The 22,576-nt window shown below is 45.4% G+C and overlaps 1 protein-coding gene across 1 annotated transcript in view; it reads right to left on the bottom strand.

The window, feature by feature from the left end:
- The window catches only part of LOC118086675 (B-cadherin), a 34,763-nt gene that overhangs the window by 8,192 nt on the left and 3,995 nt on the right, over positions 1-22,576 (bottom strand). Inside the window, exons 3-10 of the mRNA XM_060276027.2 lie at positions 6,146-6,366; positions 5,839-5,982; positions 4,657-4,812; positions 3,210-3,354; positions 1,994-2,169; positions 1,524-1,652; positions 1,105-1,290; positions 706-950 (exon numbers count right to left, since the gene is read on the bottom strand). Coding sequence (XP_060132010.2) covers positions 706-950; positions 1,105-1,290; positions 1,524-1,652; positions 1,994-2,169; positions 3,210-3,354; positions 4,657-4,812; positions 5,839-5,982; positions 6,146-6,366 — 1,402 coding nt within the window. The remainder of the gene's footprint in view (positions 1-705; positions 951-1,104; positions 1,291-1,523; positions 1,653-1,993; positions 2,170-3,209; positions 3,355-4,656; positions 4,813-5,838; positions 5,983-6,145; positions 6,367-22,576) is intronic.

Raw genomic sequence — 22,576 nt, 5'->3', positions numbered from 1 at the left:
TATATAATATATGTACAGTATAAGTCAACATAATGATACTTAAAGACCAGGGCTCACCAACCAGTGTAGCCAACAGTTGGCTACACTGGTTAGTGAGCCCTGGTCTATAAGTATCACATTTACCTGAATGGATAATTTATTAGAAATTATTTGTTGATGAAGATTCATCTTTGAAACAGTTGACTTGATCCGGAAACACTGTTCTGCTTGTTTGCTGTTCATTACTGAATTCTACATGTTGGAGCACCCACCACTACAATACTGTTGGACATTATCTAGTGAAAGGCATTCTACCTCTGTCGTGGTGTTCCCTGAGGGCAATTCATTACGTTGACTATTTCTTGTTTATGGACTTATACATACATTATATAATAATGTTTATGATTTGTAAATTTTGGATTATGGTATATTCTAACTACTACTAATAATACATTTACATTGTCAGTTTAAGGACTGACAAGATGATGTTTCCAAGACCTGCTCTGAGCAACCTTGCAGCTGTATTCTGAACTACTTATGAGCTTCTCCCTTGGCTTCTCCCTTGTACACTCTTCCTTGCTCTTTCCTGCCCCCTTTAGCTATCTAAAAGTCTGACAGGGGAATGAGCTCTGTTCCTGACCCTTCAGCTCTGCCCTATCTGAGACTCGCTCCTTTGTTAACCTGCTCACCTAGCACCCTTGCAAAGCACTTGAACCTTTCCAGTACCTGACTGTCTGCTTTTGATTTGTGTCGGGGTCCTGAGCAGTGTAGGTAGTCACCAGCTGCCCAGCAGGGAGGTCTTCAGACTTTGTCACAGACTTTTCAGGGGGATTAAAGATGGGGGCTTCATTCTCATCCCTAACGTTGACAGTGATTGTTGCCGTGGATGTTGGGAGAGTCACTGAAAAGGGAACTTCATTCACCACAGTAACCAGAAGGGTGAAGAGATCCTTCGCCTCAAAGTCCAGACCCTGGAAAGGAGGCAAGAGAGAGAGAGAGAGAGATGATGCAATCAGGCGGTGTCAGTAACATCCACCTAAACACCAGGGCAAAGCATGAAGTCCCAGCAGCTTATGAGGCAGAAAGCTTAAGAGGACTGCAGCTCAAGGAGGGACTTCAGCTTACCTTAATGGTTGTCAGGAGACCATCATTGGTTTGGGGATCGGTAGCCACTTCAAAGTTGCCTTCCTCATTTCCTTTCACAATGGTGTACTTGGCTTTCCATGCTGAGGTCCCTGCCTGATCTGCGTCTTTCACCAAAAGCCTGGCAACTTGGAATCCCACCTTGTTCTCTGGCACAGTTGAAACATACTAGAAGACAGAAGGAAGACACTGACTTAGACTGAGTGTGGCTTTGCCTTGCTGAGGTGCAGAGGCCCAGCTCAGTGGGATGCTATGATGATGCTATTCTGGAACTTCCCCAGGGCCTCCCCCTTCTTTTCTGGAGAAGACAGGAGTTTGGGATACAGGGACAGAGGATTTCGGCAGGGTAGGACGCGATGCCAGACTGGCCAAGGAAGGCGTAGGAGAAGCCTCAACATTACCGTGAGTGGGTCAAATATTGGCTGGTTGTCGTTCGTGTCCGTGACAGTAATCACTGCTTTCCCTGTAGTACTTAAGCCTTCTCCTAACATGTCTCTAGCTTCAATGACCAGCGTGTACTGGGGGAATTCCTGAAAGCAAACCAAATAACCATGTTATGTTAACATTACAGAGAGAGAATTCTCGATGGGGAAGTGGGAGCTCATAGCCTTGCGTGTGAAAAGATTAGCCTAGATTAGCCACTTCTTATCATTATCATTACAACAGTTAAATTCATACAACATAATAAGTGAAGAGGTGGCTTCAAATCAGCATTTGATCGGGTGCTTACGTATCACTGCTTCCAACAGGGTTTAAGTGCAAGTGATTCATTGCAAGAGTGCAGACTTGGAAAATGCGACAGGTGTGCTTGACAGTGATTGACACCCTCAAACACTGCCCGCCCCCACCCACCCACAGCCAGGACATTCACCTCTCGGTCAAGGCCTGTTGTGATCACACTGATCCACCCTGTTTCATTGTTGATGGTGAACATCTGACTGTAGGGCTGCATGGGCTCCTGGCTGATGATGTAGTAGGAGATGACCCCATTGTAGGTATTCACGGCATCATCTTTGTCTGTGGCAGACACTTGCATCACTGGGGTACCTGGGAATGCATAAAAAAGCATTTGAGAAGCAGAAACGGGGTGCGGGGAGGCTGCCTTGATGCTAGTTAGGAAGGCAGAACAGATTCTGTCTCAGACAGGTGTTAAAAGACGTGCCAATCTCCAAGTGAATGCAACTCACTCCAGAGTTCAGGAGTGAGCATCTCATCTCCAGGCAGGGCTGACAGTGTCTTTCCAAGGTTTCAGCATACTTTCTGTGCTGTCAGCAACCCTGAGCTAGGTTCCTAAGCCACAGAGCACCTGAGCACAATACATGCCAGTCTGCACTACAGCTGAACGGATCTGTGGGCTCCATTACCTGCTGCATAATCTACATAGGGAGGTGGAAGCACAGCTTGGCCTGAGCGGGCTTTGTGGACAATAAACTAGAGGGGGGCAATGAAGTAGTGCCATGCACATAAATCAAGCTTGGGGAAGCCATAGAGTAGACCCCAGGCAGAGTTGGACTCCATTTCCCATCATGGGAAAATGGCCAGCACGGTCAATGGTCAGGGATGAGAGGATTTGCAGCAACTTCCCAAGGAGGCTGGTCCATGAGGACAAATGGGGCACTGGCCCACAAATGTCTGTCTGTCTTCAGCTAGCCCAACCACTCTGCCCTCCTTGTTAAATGCATTCATTCTGGAGGGTGGGATGCCACTGGCTGCAACCTTCCTTCTCCTTTCAGCCTCAGTGTTGCCCTTGTAGAACTCAGCAGGGCAGGGGGGACAAAGCTAGAATTCATTGGCTCTGCCTCTCATTGGCTGCAACCCTACCTACAACCGGGTTCACGGCCTTCCACCCAACCAGTCCCAATGGGCACCAGCTACCGATGGCCTTTACAGTCATACCTTGGTTTAAGTCTGCTGCGGTTTGAGTACTTTCGGTTTGAATTTACTTACGGGTTCCGCTTTGCACATGCACGCTATCGCTGCTCCATTTAAGTACTTTTCGGGGAGCGTACGGCTCTCCGGAACCAATTGTGTACTTAAACCGAGGTACCACTGTACTCACATATATGCAATTACACACGCACACCTACCTGGGGTGGCTCCTTCTGCTACAGATCCTTCAAAGACGCTCTGGGTGAAAATGGGCTTGTTGTCATTTTGGTCGCTGACCTTGATGATGATCTCCATGGGGTCCTCCACAGGCTGCCCATTCACAGACACAGCATGAGAGAAAAGCTGCAGAGGAGAAGCAACAAAGGGCCATTAATTAACTAACATGGACACAAAAATAGAACAAGTGCTCCTTTTCTATTTTTAAAGGAAGGAACCACAGACATAGAAAGTTTATTATTGTTCTAGGCAAAAGTCATACGATGGGGACAGCTGCAAAGGGCTTCTGTCAGTCCCCCTGTCACAACCGCCTCCTCCTTTGCACCTTACAGCTTCACTCCAAAAAATAGCAAGACTCAAGAAACCGGATGCCCAGCTTTTAACCCCTAAAGCTTTAGAGGTTTCACGAGGCTTTAGAGATATCCACCCAATATTTCAAGAGGAAATTTCACTACAAAGAAACCTGAGACAGACAAGAGACCTCATGGGAGTCAGGACATGCTCTTCCATTTGCCAAATGGACATCATGTTCTCAGACTGAAAGTTCCTGAAGGAGGACTGCAACTATCTTCTCTGGTAGGGGAGTGAAAACAGGCAGGTAGGGGGGCCTTGTGGAAGGGCCATTGCTCAGCTGCTTTGCATGCCAAAGGACCCAGGTTCAATCCCCACAAGACCCTGCTACCAGTCAGGGCAGGTAAGACTGAGCTAGATCAATCTGATCCTTTATATCCCTGCTCACTCACTTAGGGGAGCCACTGTTAGTGGTCCCCCATGTCTTGGATGCACAGGTTTTCTCCACTAGAAGTCTCATGTTAAGAACTATGGGGCCTTCCAGTTGAGGTCAGAAAGGCCCTACCCCACCCTCATTGAACTAGATGGAAACTTTTTATTCCAGCAGGCTTTTTAATTGAACTAAGATTTTATGGTTCAAACGAATTTTTAATCTTATTATACTGGGTCTCCTGTATACTGCTTAGATATGACTGCAATTAAGTGGTATAAATTATATGTGGTATAAGTGGTAAATTATAACTAGTATTTATAAAATTGAAATAAATAGATGTGCTAATAGTTTGACCCGTATAAAGCAATTTCATATGTCTCCAATCTACAACATAGCTTTCACTAACTTGGCAGCCTCCATATGCTCATTGGAGCTGATGGAAGTTGTAATACAAACTATCTGGAGGAGGTCAGGCTGGGAGAAGCCAGCTCTAATGCAACACCAAATAGCTTGGCAGTTGCCGACAAACCCCTAGAGGGCACCCAAGGGAGACTTCTGTCTCACCTAATGGTATGTTTTCTCCCATCCATTCCTCCCACCCACCAGAGGAGCAGCACCCAAGCACTGAATGCTGCTCAACAGCCAGCTCCAACTCCTGAAAGAAGAACCTGAAGCTTGATCGTGAACAGTGCACAGGGACTCACAACGTATCTGTCCATATCCTCTCTGTCCAGTGGGCGGGTCACCTTCAGCCAGCCAGTTTCCGTCTCAATGATGAAGACTCCAATCGGGGGAGTGTCAGCCCCCTGCCCAGTGATGCTGTAGAAGACTGTCGTCTCTTTATTCTTATTAGATTGGATCTGGTGGAGAAAATAATCAAGACGATGACAGATATTGAGCATTAGGTGGTCAAGGCTGGTTGAAACATGCCATATCCCTTTCCCTGACGCATGTCATATTTCTGCCCACCCTCCAAACCAACAGAGATGCACCTGCAGCTCATGAGCCCAGCAGACAGCCTCCAATGATGCACAGCCCACAAGATGTAGTGATGGCCACTAATGTGGATGCCTTTAGAAGAGTCAACCTATTAGATTATTACTTGCCAAGAATTGGAAGACTCAAGAAATACCAACTATAGAAGAATGGCAAATGAAGATGATGGACTTTATGGAACTTGCCAAACTGACTGGAAGACTCCGCGACCAGAAAGAAGAGAGGGTGGAAGAAGATTGGAAGAAATTTAAATTATACCTGAATAAATATTGTAATATTTGATATTTTGGAATCCTTTTGGAAGTGGATACAGTATAGGCTATTGGTGTAGAAGTAGGAATTTTATTTAGTGTGTTAATAAGTGAGGAAGTTTTTGAGAGAAATTTTTGAAAAGGATATAATTGTTTATTGTAGAAATATTTAATTTTGGTAACTGGTAAAGATGATAAAAATTGAAATTCAGTTAGGGGGGACTCAAGGAAGTCACCCAAAGAGGTTAAGAAAAATGATGAAATGACAAGAATTTATATGTATTGTTTGTTTGTTTTGGTTTGTGGTGGATTTGTGTGTATAATTGTATGTGGTGTTATAAAATGAATTAAAAAATGGGTGGGGAGAGTCAACCTATTGATGGAGGATAGGGGTACCAAGAGCTACTAGCCACAATGATTATGTTCTACTTCCACAGTCAAGAGGTAGTATGCCTCTGAATGCCAGCTGCATGGAATCACAAGTGGAGGTAATGTTGGACACTCATGTTCTGCTTCTGGGCCCATCTAGTTCAACCCAAGGTGACCCTAAGACATTACCAACTTGGGCATCAAGGAAAGTAACTTAAAGGGAAGCAGGCCCCTGCAGGGACTCCAGGAGATGCTGCCGCCTCAACCTACCTGCACCAGTTGCTTGGGGAAAGGACCTCTCTCATTCTCAGAGCAAACAATGGGTGGGATGACCCAGTCTCTCTTCTGCCTCCTCAGGCCTGGGCCGGATACTGGGAAAGTCAGCACCTCTCCATGACCAAGGGAATAGGGCTCCTGAAAAATAAAAATAAACACACCTCTAGCTCAGCAAGGCATGAACAAAGCAGGGCATTTCATCATGGAAGCCTTGGTTGGTGCCTCTGGAAGGCTCCCTGGCAAACAAAGAGGGCAAGGGAGGCTGGCAGAGGAAGGAGGCTCTGAACATAAGGCTTCGTACCGTGTGAGGATGCTGCTTGTGGGATCCATGGCCATGACTTCGCAGGGTCACCTTGGCAGAGTGTTTCTTTCCAGCCCCGTCCCAGGCATGGATGAAGAAGTGCCACTCGCGAATGTGGACAGGCCTTTTCACCACCACCACGCCATCCGAGCGCACCCTGAAGCGAGTGTCGTCCGAAGCGAAGGGTTGGTGTGTCCTTTCTGAGCATCCCTCAAAGTTTACTGCATGAAAGGGAGGAGAGAGAAAGATTGGGGGGGGCATCAGAGATTCAGCAATTAGGAAGCAAGAGGATGAACTGGCAGGTGGGCTTTACCAAAATAAGCTTTTCCAAAAATGCTGCAGCCAGGGGGTGCTCATGCACCAAACTTATGGGCAGAGGAAGCACCTTTTCCAACACAAACAAGGTAAGTTTCCACAATCTGGGGCCACTCCCAGGGTGCGGACTCACCAACTGTGCAGGCAGCTTAGTAAGTGTTTCAGCCGCTCCAGTTGGAAATGGTTCACTTTGGGAGAATGGTGAGAAACAGGCTAGCGGCTGAAGGGCTTGGTTGTGTGGCAAGTAGGGAGAGACACAATTTGGGGCTACCCCTTTCTGTTTACTTAGTGTTAGCGCAACTGTTGCAGACGATAGAAGCAAAATAAAAACAAAATAGAAAAATTCCTTCCAGTAGCACCTTAAAGGTAAAGGTAAAGGGATCCCTGACCATTAGGTCCAGTCATGACCGACTCTGGGCTCATCTCGCGTTATTGGCCGAGGGAGTCGGCGTACAGCTTCCAGGTCATGTGACCAGCATGACAAAGACGCTTCTGGTGAACCAGAGCAGCACACGGAAACACCGTTTAGTTACCTTCCTGTACCTATTTATCTACTTGCACTTTTGGTGTGTTTTCGAACTGCTAGGTTGGCAGGAGCTGGGACCGAGCAACGGGAGCTCACCCCATCGCAGGGATTTGAACCACCGACCTTCTGATCGGCAAGTCCTAGGCTCTGTGGTTTAACCCACAGCGCCACCCACGTCCCGCATACACACGAAAGCTCAAACCCATGACAAACTTAGTTGGTCTCTAAGGTGCTAATGGAAGGAATTTTTCTATTTTATTTTTATTTTGTTTCGACGGCAGACCAACACGGCTACCTACCTGTAGATAGAAGCAAAAGTTTTTTTTTTTAAAAAAAATCTTTATTCAAATTTTTTTTAAAAAAGAAAAAAACCACATACATAACTAAGGAAAACACATACATAGCTAAGGAAAACGAAAAAACCAAAAATAATAAGAATATTCAAATTATATACATACTCAATTAATTTATAAAAGAAAAAAAGAAAAAACAAAAACAAAAAAAACACACAAGCAATATTATCGCGAATAAAGTGAAAAAGAAAAAATATAGATAAAAAAATTACTTCCTGTTATTTACAGCACGCGTTTCTTTGTTTCCTCTCTTCTTCTTGCTGATCCTCTTAGTCTATTCCGCAGCCCATTTTCACTTTTTATTTAATTTCATTCCTTCTCTCCTTTTAAATTCTAGTCTAGGCACTTCACTAGATTAATCTTTATATTTTCTCTTTCTAAATAGTCTTGAACGTACTTCCATTCTTTCATTATCTTTTGTCTCGGAACGTGTCTAATTATTGCCGTTAATTTTGCCAATTTTAAATATTCAATTAGCTTCTCCTGCCATTCTTGTATCGTGGGTAAGCTAGCCCCTTTCCATTTTGAAGCGAGCAATACCCTTGCCGCTGCACAGGCGTACAGCAGGATATTCGCTCTATCTTTTGGTAAATCCAACGGAGTCATGCTCAAGAGAAAGGTTCCAGGGGTCTTTTTAAATGTACATTTTAAAATCTTTTTTAGTGTTTCATATACTTGATTCCAAAATTCCGCCACTTTAGGACAAGTCCACCAGCAAAAGTTATTGAACAATAGAAGCAAAAGTTATTGAAGCCCATGCAAGGCTTGTAGGAGTTTTGTTTCTCCCCCTCAGCCCTCCTGGTCTTAACTTGATTACTAAGATTCTGCAACAGGTAGGTAGCCGTGTTGGTCTGCCGTAGTCAAAACAAAATTTAAAAAATCATCCCAGTAGCACCTTAGAGACTAAGTTTGTCATTGGTATGACCTTTCGTATGCATGCACACTTGGTTGCAATGCCCACAAGATGAGGATTATCAGGCTTTGATTTCTTTCTCCTTCCGTTAGTGACCACAAACAAATCCCCCAACAACAACACCCAGCCTGGAAAAAATAAACCTCCAGCCTGCAAGGGAGCAACGTCCTTGGAGCTTGTCTTGGGCATTTTATTTTATAACATTAACCGATACTGATTGTTTCACTATTTCTATGTAAACAGCTTTGGGAGGGGCACTATGTAAATACCTTAAAGTAAATCAAGCAATTCCTTTTGAAGGAATTTCAGCCTTTGCTCTTTGTTGCTACACAGCAATCCCCCGCCCCACCTGCATATACAGGGCAGCATCAGAACAGAAAGTGGGTTTTTTTCGTACTCCGGTCTTACATGCATGGACAAGACTGGGGAACAACAGTACAGATGTTTGCTCAATAGTAAGCCCCACAAATATTGAGTTTGCTAGCATTGTAGCACAGAGAAAGAAGAGGAGAGAAAAAAGGGTAAAGTGCAAGGCAGAGGGTTAATTAAGCATACTCAGACTCCTGAGAGGTAGGCAAAGCTCTGCAGACCAAGGGAGCAGAACATGACCCAAGACAGTGAGTCAATTATCCAGCACAAATGCCAGAGCACCCTCATGGGTCCCAGGTCACTAATGGGCTTGGAAGCAGCTTTTCTTCTACAGGCAGGGCCTTGAACTGATTTCCACACAAGTTGTTTTCAGAGACTTTCCTGTAAACAGAGGAGGGCAACTGTGGGGCCTTCAGTGTTTCTCCAGTACTGTATCATTTTCAGCCCTTGAAGGTGCACAAGCACCAGAAATAACCTCCCACCCCATGGCCTGTTGTTCTCCTCCACCTGGTCAGAACAGGAGAAGCAGGTAAGGATTCCCTTGCAGCTGCCCCTGAAACCCATAATCCTAGCAGATGCTGCCGGAAGATAATGCAAGGAATGAAGCAGAGGGTTTGCTCGCAACATCTGGCATTCAAAGGCATACTGCTGTGAGATATGGAGGCTGGGCTACTAGGTATGCTACTACAACATAAGGTTATCTGCCATGAAGATGTAAAGGAGTCATTGAGATGGATGCTGAACCCCATTTGGTAAATGCCCAGAAAGTCACTGGTGTTCGATTGCTGGAGTTGGGCAGTGGCAGTGGAATCCCTCACTAATATGGACATGGACAACAGTAATAGCAGAGGCCAAAACTACAGAGGGATGCACTAATGCAGAAGGTGGTGGGAAGGGCCAGGCAGAAGAATACTGGCCATAGTCAGAATCTAGAAAAAGGCCTGGCCAAACCCCAGGAGCTGTTGCAGGCTCTGGGCCCTCCTCCAAACCAGAGGCTGGGCAGTCATGCAAAAGCTCACTACTGGGTAGGCCTTTCAGGGTCAGATCCTTCTCTTCCAGACCCCTTTTCCCCAAGCCACATACTCCACTGGCCTTGCTTCTCTGCATTGCAGGGAGATGGCCTAGTAGAAGATGAACCTTTGGGTCTTTTCCAACTCTTTTTTTTAAATTGGGTTGTATAAACAAGAATAATGTTATACAAACAAGTACAGTATACTAATTTTCTCATGTCATTTGCATATCACAAAAATAGTATAATAAATGTGGGAAAATATCTACAACATAAATTTCATTATTAGTGGTCAATGTACAGTATAAGTTCTTGGTTCATGAATTGGTTCAAACAATTAGGAAGAAGAAAGAAAAAAGGGGAGAGGGGAATGGTGAGTGGTGTGGTGTGGTTATGCTTCTATTATTCTACTTAGTGTGGAGAGAGTTGTGTCAGTGTTACTTGTATGGGCTCTTTTACTATTCACTTGTTGTATTTCCTTGGTGGTGAGAGAGGCTGGGGGTGGCTTAGGGTGTCTTTGGTTGGCTGTAGTGAGAATTGTTTTTGTGTGTGAGGGGTGTGAGTGTGTATTTTTGAATCAGGTATTTTCCAACTCTACAATTGCTTGTTTCTACAATTCGCTGAGCTCCCCTTAAGTGTCTTTCCCTGGCTGGAATATGTCCTTGAACTCTTGGCAATGCCTCTTGCTTGTCTGGGGGTGGGGGAGTGATGTAGGAAGCAGCCATCTGTGTATTTGTTTCTCCACCTACTTTTGCCCTTGGCCCCACCCACCAATGGGCATGTGGCCCCTGGGAAGTTTTTCAGAGGGGAAAGTGGCCCTTGAGCTGAAAAACATCTCCCGCTGTTGGCCTAGAGACAGTACTAAAAGCAAAGATATCATGCACTTAATGGAAGGGGCATTGCTTTTTGTGAACTGCGCTGAGATCTTCGGATGAAGGTTGGTACATGAATTTGAAGATGAAGAAACAAACATGGGACAACAGGGAGGAAGCTCACACAGCTGGCTGTTCTGATTTACACATGTACACAAGACACAAACTGACTCAATCTGCAATCTTTCAAGGGGGAGGCAGGGAAGTTACACTTTTGGAACAGAAAAACAGAACCACCCACCAGAAGTGAAAACTATTGTGGGATGTTGTGCAATAACCTCGAACAGCTGCACCCTCTGCATGCCCCAAGAAGGAGTAGGGGTTTTTCAGCTGCATAGCCAATATGCCCTAAACACCAGTGCCTCCTTAAAGCAGCCCAGGTAGAAAAGCTGCATGATGCTGGACCTGATAGGAGTTGTAGTCCAACAACCTATGAAGGGTACCTGGCAACTTTAGCCAACATAGCCAACATAGGATTCCATAGATGCTTTTTTTTACTACACACTAGCTGGGGCTGAGGAGAGCTGCAGTCCAAAACATCCGGAGGGCACCAGGTTGACCAATGTTGCTTTAAGGAAATGAAAGCAAATGGAGGAAGAAGGTTGAGAAACCACAGCATTAATGGCTTGTCATAAAATAAAATTTCCCATTACAAGAATCTGAAGTTGTTCCCAGCATTAAATATGCACGATCAAGGATGAAAAACAAGCATCCACTCATTAACTAGAACATAGCAATGACCACCCTGCAAAGCTGCAAGAGCCATTACAAGGAGCTGTCGCCAGTTCAGCACCATCACTCTCTTTATTAACTGAGCAGCCCTTGCAGGCGAGGCTGGCAGGGCTCACCTGCTCTCCCATCTCCCAAAGAACACTCAAGTTCCACAGATCCAGAAATGGGGGACTCAAACCGCCTCTGCCCACATCCATGAAAGGAGGAAGCGACCAGAGTTTACCATGCAGAGTACTACCAGGAACTGACCTCTGGACAAAGTCTACCGCAGTCACAACTGGCAAGCAGGGAGCTCATGCCACGTTTGACTGTGGGCTAAGCAAAGAGGCTGTAGAGGGCCCGCACATGCAGGCATAGTAATATCATCATCATCATCATCATCATCATCATCATCATCATCATTGAAACAAAAAAAATCCTTCCAGTAGCACCTTAGAGACCAACTAAGTTTGTCATAGGTATGAGCTTTCGTGTGCATGCACACTTCTTCAGGTACCCTGAATAATAATAATAATAATATTTATACCCCACCCATCTGGCTGGGTTTCCCCAGCCACTCTGGGCGGCTTCCAACAGAATATTAAAATACAATAATCTATTAAACATTAAAAAGCTTCCTTGAACAGGGCTGCCTTCAGATGTCTTCTAAAAGTCTGGTAGTTGTTTTTCTCTTTGACATCTGGTGAGAGGGTGGGTGCCACTACCGAGAAGGCCCTCTGCCTGGTTCCCTGTAACTTGGCTTCTCGCAGCGAGGGAACCGGCAGAAGGTCCTTGGCACTGGACCTCAGTGTCCAGGCAGAACGGTGGGGGTAGAGACATGCTCCTTCAGGTATATTGGACCGAGGCCGTTTAGGGCTTTAAAGGTCATCACCAAGACTTTGAATTGTGCTCGGAAACGTACTGAGAGCCAATGTAGGTCTTTCAAGACTTGTGGTCTCGGTGGCCGCTCCCAGTCACCAGTCTAGCTGCCGCATTCTGGATTAGTTGTAGTTTCTGAGTCACCTTCAAAGGTAGCCCCACATAGAGCGCATTGCAGTAGTCCAAGCGAGAGATAACTAGAGCATGCACCACTCTGGTGAGACAGTCCGCGGGCAGGTAGGATCTCAGCCTATGGAGCTGATAAATAGCTGCCCTGGACACAGAACTGACCTGCGCCTCCATGGATAGCTGTGAGGCCAAAATGACTCCCAGGCTGCGCACCTGGTCCTTCAGGGGCACAGTTACCCCGTTCAGGACCAGGGAGTCCTCCACAACTGCCCACCTCCTGCCCCCCCCCCAAAACAGTACTTCTGTCTTGTCAGGATTCAACCTCAATCTGTGTGTTTCTGTTCTCTCCCTCTGCCCCCACTCTGCCTCTGATAAGCTTCTCCTTGCTGGCACTTTTCCTTTCTTTTTTCTACAAAATGCATTTCCCTTACAAAGGTGTGGCTGTTTTGAGGGACACCTGAACGCTCCTTTCCCAGTGCTGGCAGCACCCCAGCAGCTTCCCGGTTGGAAAAAAGATTGCTGCCCCTGGAGGCACCCAGGACCAAGAACCCTCCCTTTGCACACAGACATGGCTCCAGCGCTAAGCCTGGGTGCTAGGCAATGGTGACAGGCGACATATGTGATGGATGGCATATTCAGCATCAGCTTTGAATGGACTCCACTTTGCTCAGAGGAAGAGAGCAGCGCTAAGCCGGTTGCTCCAGCTGCCCTACTTCTGAAGCAGAGCACATTCCTACTGAGCCATGCCTAGGCAGGATCCGGCAGGCCCTGAATCAGCAGCTGTCACCCTCCCCACCCAGTGGCTCTAAGGACGCACTACGCATAGTCTGCATTTGCTAGAGGGCATTAAAAGCAACACCAGAAACCCAACACAGAATCTCTCCCCATGTTTCTTGGAACATCCAGGCAGAGAAAAGAAGAAAGTAGGGCAGTTGTCGTAGCTCAGTGGGAGCGTTGCAGGTGGGAAATTCCAAGTTCAATCCCTGCCTGGCACAATAGGGCAAGCAGGTGGTGGGAGAAAGCCTCCTCTGCTAGAAACCTCAGTCAGAGGAGACAGTGCTGAGATGGACCAACAATTGGACCTGAAATAAGGCAGCTTCCTCTAAAAAGCTGGTAGTGGGGGGCGGGGAGAAGGGCTGCTGTTCACTGGCAGAGCACCTCATGCAGAAGCTCCCGTGCTATCTCCATTCAGAAGTACATAAACCAGCACATGAGAGGTTCCAAAATGCATGTGAACCCTTCTGCAAAACTGAGCCAGTTTCAAAGCTTTCCCTCGAACTCTGTGCCCCAAGATCAGACCATACCACCGGCCTTCACTAAGCTGCACAGCAAAGCCTGCATGAAACAACATGAAAGCATTGTCTGGCACATCTGCAAAGAATCCAGAAGTATGTTTTTAACTAACAAAATGTATGGTCTTGACTGAATTTATCTATGTGTGTGGAGAATATGGTAAAGCTTAATCATGATTTATTCTCATGAATATTTTTAACAAGTATCACACATTGTCAATTGTTAATCTGTTGACCAAGGGCACCTGCAAATATGGCTATGTTTTAATAGGGATTGCTTGATTGTGTAGTTTGATTCTGGGTGCTTATATTTTACTGCTTGCCTAATGGTTTTTATACTTGTAAACCGCTTACAAGCCAATTTTGGCATTAAGTAGAATATTATTAAATAAATAAATAAATGAAATAATGTTCTACTAAGATGTGCCCTTTAGGGTTTGCTGGGTGAGATGATGATGATTATTATTATTATTATTATTATTATTATTATTATTAACTAAATTTGTATACCGCCCTGTACTTGTAGATCTTAGGGTGGTTTGCAACATAAAAATACAATATAAAAGCATGTATATTTGCCTTCTTTAAATGAATAGGGTTTTTTGTTTGTTTGTTTGCATTTATATCCCAGCTTTTTCTGCAAGAAGCCCAACGTGGTGTACATGGTTCACCCCTCCTCATTTAATCCCCACAACAACCCTGTGAGATAGGTTAGGCTGAAAGGCAGCGACAGGGCCCAAGGCCACCCAGGGAGCTTCATGGCCAAGTGCAGATTTGAAACCTGGTTTGTATCATGATGTAACAGTGAACAAATTCAAAACCAGATCTATAGGGATCTAGTAACTACAAAAAATAAAACCAATTATGAAATCACTACCTAAAAGGTTTTTTTGTTTTATTAAATTATAATATTCTTATTGATATATACATCTCTCTTGTAAAATATGTTGGGCTGTTTCCAATGTTAGTTCTATTCTGAATTGACCCGTTCGAATTAATGGACGTGACTAACTTAACCTCCTTAATTTCAATAGATCTACTCTGAATTACGTAATTCTGATATTCAAAAAGGCAAAATGTTGTGAAAGAAAAGCATCTAGGCATCAAAACAAGACAGCATTATTTCCTCCTCAAAAAGGAACGGTTTGGAAATAATTACACTGGACTTCCCGTTTCCAGCGATGGGAAATGGCTGACTCCCATACGATCGGACCCCGGCCGTGCAATGCATTCAGGGCTGATATGGGGGTAATTAGCCCTGGCAGACTCCCCAGGGTGGGGGAGGACTGTCTCAAAGACCTGCAGATGTCCGAGATTGTCGGTTTGCACTGTGCAAATGGCAGGACCTGGGTCAAGAACCCGACACAGCTGGCACTCTCCTCAGCCGGGAATATCTGTTTCAATAAAATAATGAGATTTGGATAATAAGCAGACATAGTCTGGACCGAAGGAGATGGGAAAAGACCTGCAGATTTTACAGCCCCTGGCTTGGACTTTAGAGTTTGATTTAAAGGAGACTCTCATCATGATTTCTGGAGTTACGCGGTATGCACTCTTTGTTTTATAATAATAGAATTGGCTTTTCCACACCAAGCCCCATTAAGAAACCTAACTTATTTTGAGGAGTACAGACGGACTTTCATCTATACGGTAATTGGACATTTAATTGCACAGCTTTATCTGGTTTGAGAGACTTGATAAGGAAAAGAAGAAATAAAACAAAATGGTGCTGATTTATACAGTTCCGCTTCTAATAAATCAACTCCTGTGCATTTCAAAATGGTGTTGATTAATGACACAGCACAGAAAAACTTGAGTTTCTCCCTGCTTTGAAGGAAATAGAGGTGTTTGTTGGTTGATTTTGCACCTGAACTGAGAATAATAAGTTGGACAACATGTAGTGCAGCTGTTTGCAGGATTTAATCATTGGATGCGAGAGGAAAAGCTATTGGATGGCTAGCCCCCTCCTCCTAGGGCCCGGGAGGGGGGAAGATGTGGTCTCTGAAATGCTGATTGATCGCTAAATGATTTACATATGTGGAATACAATTAATTTACATTGCAAGATGCAAGCAGCAAGTGGAGATTTTCAACAGTATCCTGGAAGGAGGTAATTAACAATTTGATAACACCGGAGAAGCTGCATCATTAAAAATTTTAATGAGGAGTTGGACAAAAGCCTGGATTGGACTGAAAAAGAATTTAGTTAAAGCTGTGCTGGAAAAAAACCAGACTGGAATAATATATATTTTAAAACAAAGCTGTATTTCGATGGATGCAAGGATATATGATTTTGGACATGATTGAAAGCCGAACAGCCAGGGGATGCAGAACTTTGAATGTGAAGATCCGATGTGGAAAAAGGAAAACAACAGAAAAAGGGAGAAACGAGATGTGGAAGATGCTCCAAGAGGTCCAGACAATGGGAAGTCCGGGAAAAAAATTAATTATAAATAATTGGGAATATAATTTGGTCTTTTTTGTTTTAGTTTGTTTGTTTTAATTGGAATATTATGATTATATGTTGATTGGCTGTTTTTATTGGAAAATAAAAATGATTTATTTTTTTAAAAAGGAAATAAGTACACTGAAAAAAGAAAAAGAAGCCTATGATATCCTCATGACACCAGCTTCCATTTAGGACGGAACACCCTAAGTGCTTAATATAAGGAGAGTGCCCCTATTGCCCTATAGACACTGAAGGGGACACCACAATAGTAGCACAACACACAGGTCTAATTAGGACTGGGCACCTCAGGTTGTTTATGCCTCAAGCAGCTGCCCCACAACATCCAAGGGAGGCTACTCCATTATGACCCTTGGCAAGATGGGGGGTGCCCCACTGCTCCCCCTTCTCTCAGCATCCTCCAGACCAGTGGTTCCCAACAGGTGGTCCGGGGACCCCCAGGGGTCCGCGAGCTATGCCAGAGGGGTCCGCAAGATGCTATTAGAATAAAAAATATATTAAATATATTTCGTATGATAACAGATTTTTTGTTTTGGCCGCTTCCTGCATGAGCAGAGTCTAGCGCAAAACTAGAATTAGATAGAGGCAGTAGTTCTGCTGTATGCCGTTAGGTGGCGCTTTACAGACACTACTGTTTTGCAAAGAGGCAGCGCGCACATTCTACTAACGCTCACCTCCTCAAGATGCTTTGCGCACATCGGCTTAATTTGTGCGCTACTGCACAGGTACCCTGTCTTCTCCATTCCCCTCCCTCCTCCCTGGCGTGCGCTGCCTCTTTGCAAAACAGTAGTGTTTGTAAACAAAGCGTTGTTTTTCGTGGAAGCTACAGTTCACGTAGTTAAAAATGGACCGTTGGTTAAAAAGTGGTTCGTTAAAATGACAAAGGCCTGCAGATGAAGAGGAAGATAATGCATTTGATGTTCAAGCAAGTAAGTCAGTGACTCTCGAACATAGCTGCCAAGTTTTCCCTTTTCTCGTGAGGAAGCCTATTCAGCATAAGGGAAAATCCCTTTAAAAAAGGGATAACTTGGCAGCTATGCTCTCGAACCGATCTTGTCAGTGTCCATTGGACCTAAATCGTAACTGTAAAAAAGTATAAATATAAAATATAAAAAGACTCTTAATTTGGCTCTCACTTTTTAATTTTAGGATTAGGAATTAATGGGGGCCTTGTCACAATAGCGGCTCGATGAGGGGTCCTCGAGAAAATTTTGTTGGGAACCCCTGCTCCAGACTGAATTTTTCTGCTGTGACTGAGGGGTTGGCCAGAACAGCTGGCCTGCCCTTGAATCTCAGTCCATTTTCTCAAAACAAAGTACGGAGACTCCGTGTGGATATTTTGGCTGGGGGGAGGGGGCAGCCATGGCATATATTATCAGGGCCAAAGTTCCCATACCTCTGCCCCATGCATGAAATAAAGACCTTATCTTCGGTTCATTGAGGGCTAAAATGACTCACTCTTCTTTGAAAAAACAAACTTGCTTCTTGGGCCTTCTACTGCTCTGCTCAGGAAAAGAGAATGAAGCATTCACTGAGTTTTAATTCCTGTGGGATGGAAAGAGAAAGCCCCAGCAAATAATAGGCAGCAAGAAAGCAGACCCATGCCCCTGGTTGTGGCTTGTTATCAAGCTTCAAAGAACACCCACACCCGAAAGCATTAGCTGTGGCTCCTGACTGTAAATGTCTGAGAAACCAAGAATTCTTTCACTCAGCACCAAATATGGGTAGCACTGCCCTGGAGAATCCCACTCCCTGAGGAGAGCCATCTCCCCATGTTCCCAGTCCAGGATGGGACACCAGAAGACGACAGGACCAAAACAAGACTCCACTTCCCTATGCACAGAATCTACAGCTTCCAATATTATTTATTCATTTATCCTATGCATTTCTATCTCGCCTTTCTCCCAAACTGGGATTCAAGGTGGTTTACAACATGTTAAAAATGTCCTTGTAATGTACAAAGTGATAAAAACGAGTCAAAATACAACAAAGCACATTTAGAACAAGCACTAAAATACCAATCATCCTGATAGCAGCGCAGTGGTCAACATCACCTGCACCTTGTTTCTATAGGCCTGTCAGAATAGGAAGGTCCTAAGCTGCTGGCATAAAGATAACAAGGGAGCAACTCTATCCTCTCTTGGGAGGGAATTCCACTATATTGGAGGAGCTACAGAAAAGACACTCTCATGTCACCACCAACCATGTTTCCAATGTTGATGGGGCCCAGAGAAGGTGCTCATCTGAGGAACTTGGCACACAGGCAGGTTCAGAAAGGGAGAAGTGATCTTTCAAGTAACCAGGGCCCAAGCTATAGAGGGCTTTATATGTCATAACCAGCATCTTGAATTGTGCCCAAGGGGAAACATGCTTCCTGTATCCAGCCCCAGTCAGCAAATTGACTGCAGCATTCTGGACCGGATGAAGCTTCTGGACCAGCTGAAGCATCACTGTGGCCAGATCTGACATCTCAAGAAACAGACACGGTTGGTGCATGAGCCATAATTGTGCAAATGCACTCCTGGCGACTGCTGAAAGCTGGATAACAGGTTCAGGGCAGAATACAGGAGTGCACCCAAATTGCAATGCTGAGTCCACAAGGGGAACTGAAGCCCTACTCCCTGCTCGATCTTCCAACTGACCAGGAGCACCTCTGTCTTAAATATTGACTTATTCACCCTTATCCAGTGTTGCTGCCACCAGACACTGGTTTAGAACAAAGACAGCTTCCTTGTAAGTTGGAGTTCTGCCCATCTCTGGAGCTCAAGCACTTAATACAACCAAAGTGGATCCAATAAGATCTCACCTGGCTTGTGTTGGGTCGCCAACTTGTAGCATCAGCTGCTGCATATGAACCATGCATATCTCTGTGGTTAAATTCTATACTCAATGGCAAAAATACAGACTCCGTCGTCTGAAATGGTCGATGAAGGAAGGAGGACAGACAAACTGTGTGACCAGACATGGTTGCCCCACTCTCCTCTTGCATCGAGACACAGGCTCTGTGTTTGAGCAGTGACATCACCCTGGAGTTTCGCCATGACTTTGAATCTCACAGAACAAGTGTTTCACCTGAAAACTGATTCAGGTGGCTGTCATATGTTTGCACACAGACAGAAATTCAGTGGGTGGAAGTGAGCCATCAGGGGCTTGGAATCTGACGCTCTCTAGCCTGGGAAATCAGCGACTTTCTCCAAAGTCACATGAATCCATTTTTTATTTTTTATTTTGCACTTGTCATTCCAGATCAAAATCAACAAGGGAACAAAGCAACCTCTCAGGGGATTCAAGGAAGCTCACTGGACAGGTTTCACTTTCACACCCCAGGGCAATTTTGTTCCTGCAGAAAAGAGCAGGAATACATTTTCCTCTCCTCTCAGTCTAGAACATAGTTTTAATCAGAAGCTGCTGGTGGGGGGAGTTTGTCATTTGAGCAGGGCTGAATCTTGCACCAAGGCAGGAAATCTGGCTGGCCAGGTGAATTTTTCAGCCCCAGAATCCTACTCAAGGTTTGGGGAGTTACTGCCACCTTCTACTACTTCCTGGGGGAGCACACTTTAGCGCAAAACAAACACGGTCAGCTGTAGCCGATTAGTCCCTTGATTTAAAAAAGGGGTAAGTTTCCAATCCAGTCAGAGAAGTTCCTCCAAACACAATCTCTCTCTGTGTGTGTGTCTGTGTCTGTGTGTCTGCAAACAGGGCTCTTTAAATCAGCCAGTGTCACAGCCCCAAAGCTGAGTTTAGCTCCAGCTGGGTAACAGAAATAAGCTTTTGCCTCTACAGCAATGGCTACACAGAGAGAGACACACACCTGCTGGAAAAATGCACAGAAGAGAGAGAGAGAGATTATTGCCTAATTACAGGCCAGTTTGTTAGGCCTGCGGAAAGCCCTTTGCTCCAATCAAGGGCCTTTGAAGTGAAGCACCTCTGAGGATTAGCAGGGCTGGGGGATCTCACCCTATCATCAATCCCTGTCTTGGCTGCCACATCTGAAAGAGCTGGGCTAAAGGGCTGCCCAAGTGCACCGCTCTGGGGCTTAAGTGCTACTTAATTAAAAACCCTGTGCCCAGCCAGTGTGTGCACCAAATCCCAAATAGATTAGAGTTTGCTTGCTTTCACCTACAGTGAAAGAAGAGAGAATATTGTGGATACCACATCCACCACCCCAAAAAAGATCATAGCTCTTCGGGGAAATATCAAGGTGATACAGAATTATGCAAGCTTTTAAGGCATACAGACTTTATCAGGCAATTGCCCATGTACATCTCAAAGCTTCCATATGCTTGCTCAAATACTGGCTTACCTATTTTGTATCTCCACCCTGGTAGAAACAGTGCAGCCCACTGCACAGAGCAGCAGCAGCTGCAGGGGAGGCACTGATTGTTTGGCAAAACATGCAGTTTTGCCCCAGTCAAGAACAAAGGGACACCGTCCATATTTATTTCCATCAACCAGCAAATACAAAGATGTCTGGAGGAGAAAAATCCAGTCTCCTCTTACCAAAAGGTCTCCTACAAGGAGCAATACCTGTACACCTTTAGCTCCTGTTGTCTTACAACTCTTGTTGGAGCACAAACTTAGAACCCAGCCTCGTACTTTTTCACATGCTTTCAAATACAACTTCCAATAGCCGCAACCGATGTGCTGGCTGGGGGAAGCTGTAATCCAAAACATATGGAAGGCACCAGGTGGCCAATTACAATTGGAAAACAAAACATACATTTAAATATCATTTGCATACACTAATTTATATGCATAGATGCACATTTTAAAATTCCTAACTATAATTTAGATAGCAATACATGATCGAAAAGGCTGTTCCCTGGCTGATCTGCATGCCTGTTGTACGGGTGCTCACTGTTGAGGAAGGGCTGTGGCTGGGTGGCTGGCTGAGCATCTGCTCTGCATATAAAAAGGTCTTGAGTTCAATACCTGGAAGAATCATCTCCAGTGAGGACTGGGAAGGTTCCCTGCCTGAAAACCTGGACAGCCATTGCTGCCAGTCAGCACAGACAATACTGAACTAGATAGGTGAATGATCTGAAGTTTCCCGCTTCCTATGTCCCTAACTTCAACTGGACAGCCTTTCAAATGGGTTCAGCAGTGGACCTTTATCTTGGGCAGCCTTATCAAGAGTAGGCCAAGCAAGGGCGTACCCACCATGGGGCAAGTTAGGGCAGCTGCCCTACTCTAGAAGCAGGGCTGGTGGGCAGAGGCGGAGCACAGCCCGGCGGAGCGCGAGTTCGCCAGTCCCGCCGCGCCGCGCTGCGCCCTCCCTCCATCTCCCCGTCGCGCCCTCTGGCAAGGCCAAGCGTGGCGGGGAACCAGAGAGCGCGGCGCGGTGGGCGGGAACGCTGAACTCGCGCTCCGCTGGGCTGGGCTCCGCCTCCGCCCACCAGCCCTGCTTCTAGGGAGGGGCACAGCCCGGCGGAGCTCGAGTTCGCCGTTCCCGCCCACTTTGTGGCCCCTCTCCTTCCGTGCCTTGGCCCCTCCCCTTGCCCCCCCTAGTTTTGATCCTGGGTACGCCCATGAGGCCAAGGCCAAGGCGGTGAGCAATAAGGCTCTAACTCGCCCACAAATACCTAGACAGATTTTTCAGGCGCAATCTGGCAAAAAGATGCAACTTCACTTCCACGGAGCTTCCTAGATTCCAGGGAGAGTTTGGAGTGCTTTCCTAAATGTAACTGTTTCATTGTCATGTGCCCTTTCATCAAAGTGGGAGCCTTAAAAACCTCTAAAGTGGTACCATTTGGTTCAGGTCAGCATCACAGTATCTCAGGTTGAATGTGTGAAACTGGAAGTCTAGGTTTTTATATGCAGGTGACTCTCAACTTATGATGGGGTTATATTTTGGGGAGAGCACCTAAAGCCAAAAATCGTGTATAGTCAAAACACACTTGAGTTCAGTGGTGGGTGGGATTGTCAAAGTCTTTTCTCCCACAGATGCCTGCCCACTTTTGAGCCCCCTATTTATTCACTTTAATTTGGCAAAAACACAAATGTGCTAAATGTGCACCAGTTAAATGTGTGAGTTGTGCGTAACCTGTATACACTTTGTATACCGTAGTTCTTTCAAGTGCACAAAGTGCTTTGCAGGCAACCCTTATAGGTAGATCAGTATTATTAACTCCCCCAATATTGCAGATAAGCTGACTGAGACTGAGCTGGAGTGGACTGCTAACCATTAGAACATAAGAAGAAAATACCCCAACAATTGAGACAGAGAGTTGGCAACCGAATATTTGTCCACCCATTTGTTATAATTCAGGGGGTGGTTTCCCACCAGCACCACTAGTTTACAGGACTGAAGTTGCAGGTTCAAATTTTGCACTTGTTCGTTCGGACACCTTGCTAGTTGTGCAGAATCTGCCTGCAGACTTGAACCACGGAAGGTGGAATTAACAAGTGCTGTTGTACAAAGAGGAAGGAGAGGGGCGTTTTGCCAGACTAAGCACTTCTTCAAGCTTCTTTTAAGTGCCATCTATCCTTTTATACAAGTTGGTGATTGTATGCGCTATCAACTCAGACTGGCAAGTTAATAGTTCCAGCGTCCCTCGGTCCGTGGTAAACTGGACAGGTGGTTGTGATAGCTCGACT

This window comes from Zootoca vivipara, chromosome 6 (genome assembly GCF_965207765.1).
Source record: "Zootoca vivipara chromosome 6, rZooViv2.hap1.1, whole genome shotgun sequence".
NCBI classification, from domain to species: Eukaryota; Metazoa; Chordata; class Lepidosauria; order Squamata; family Lacertidae; genus Zootoca; species Zootoca vivipara.
Note: the sequence above shows the minus strand (reverse complement) of the source record. Positions and strands in the feature narration are given on the sequence as shown.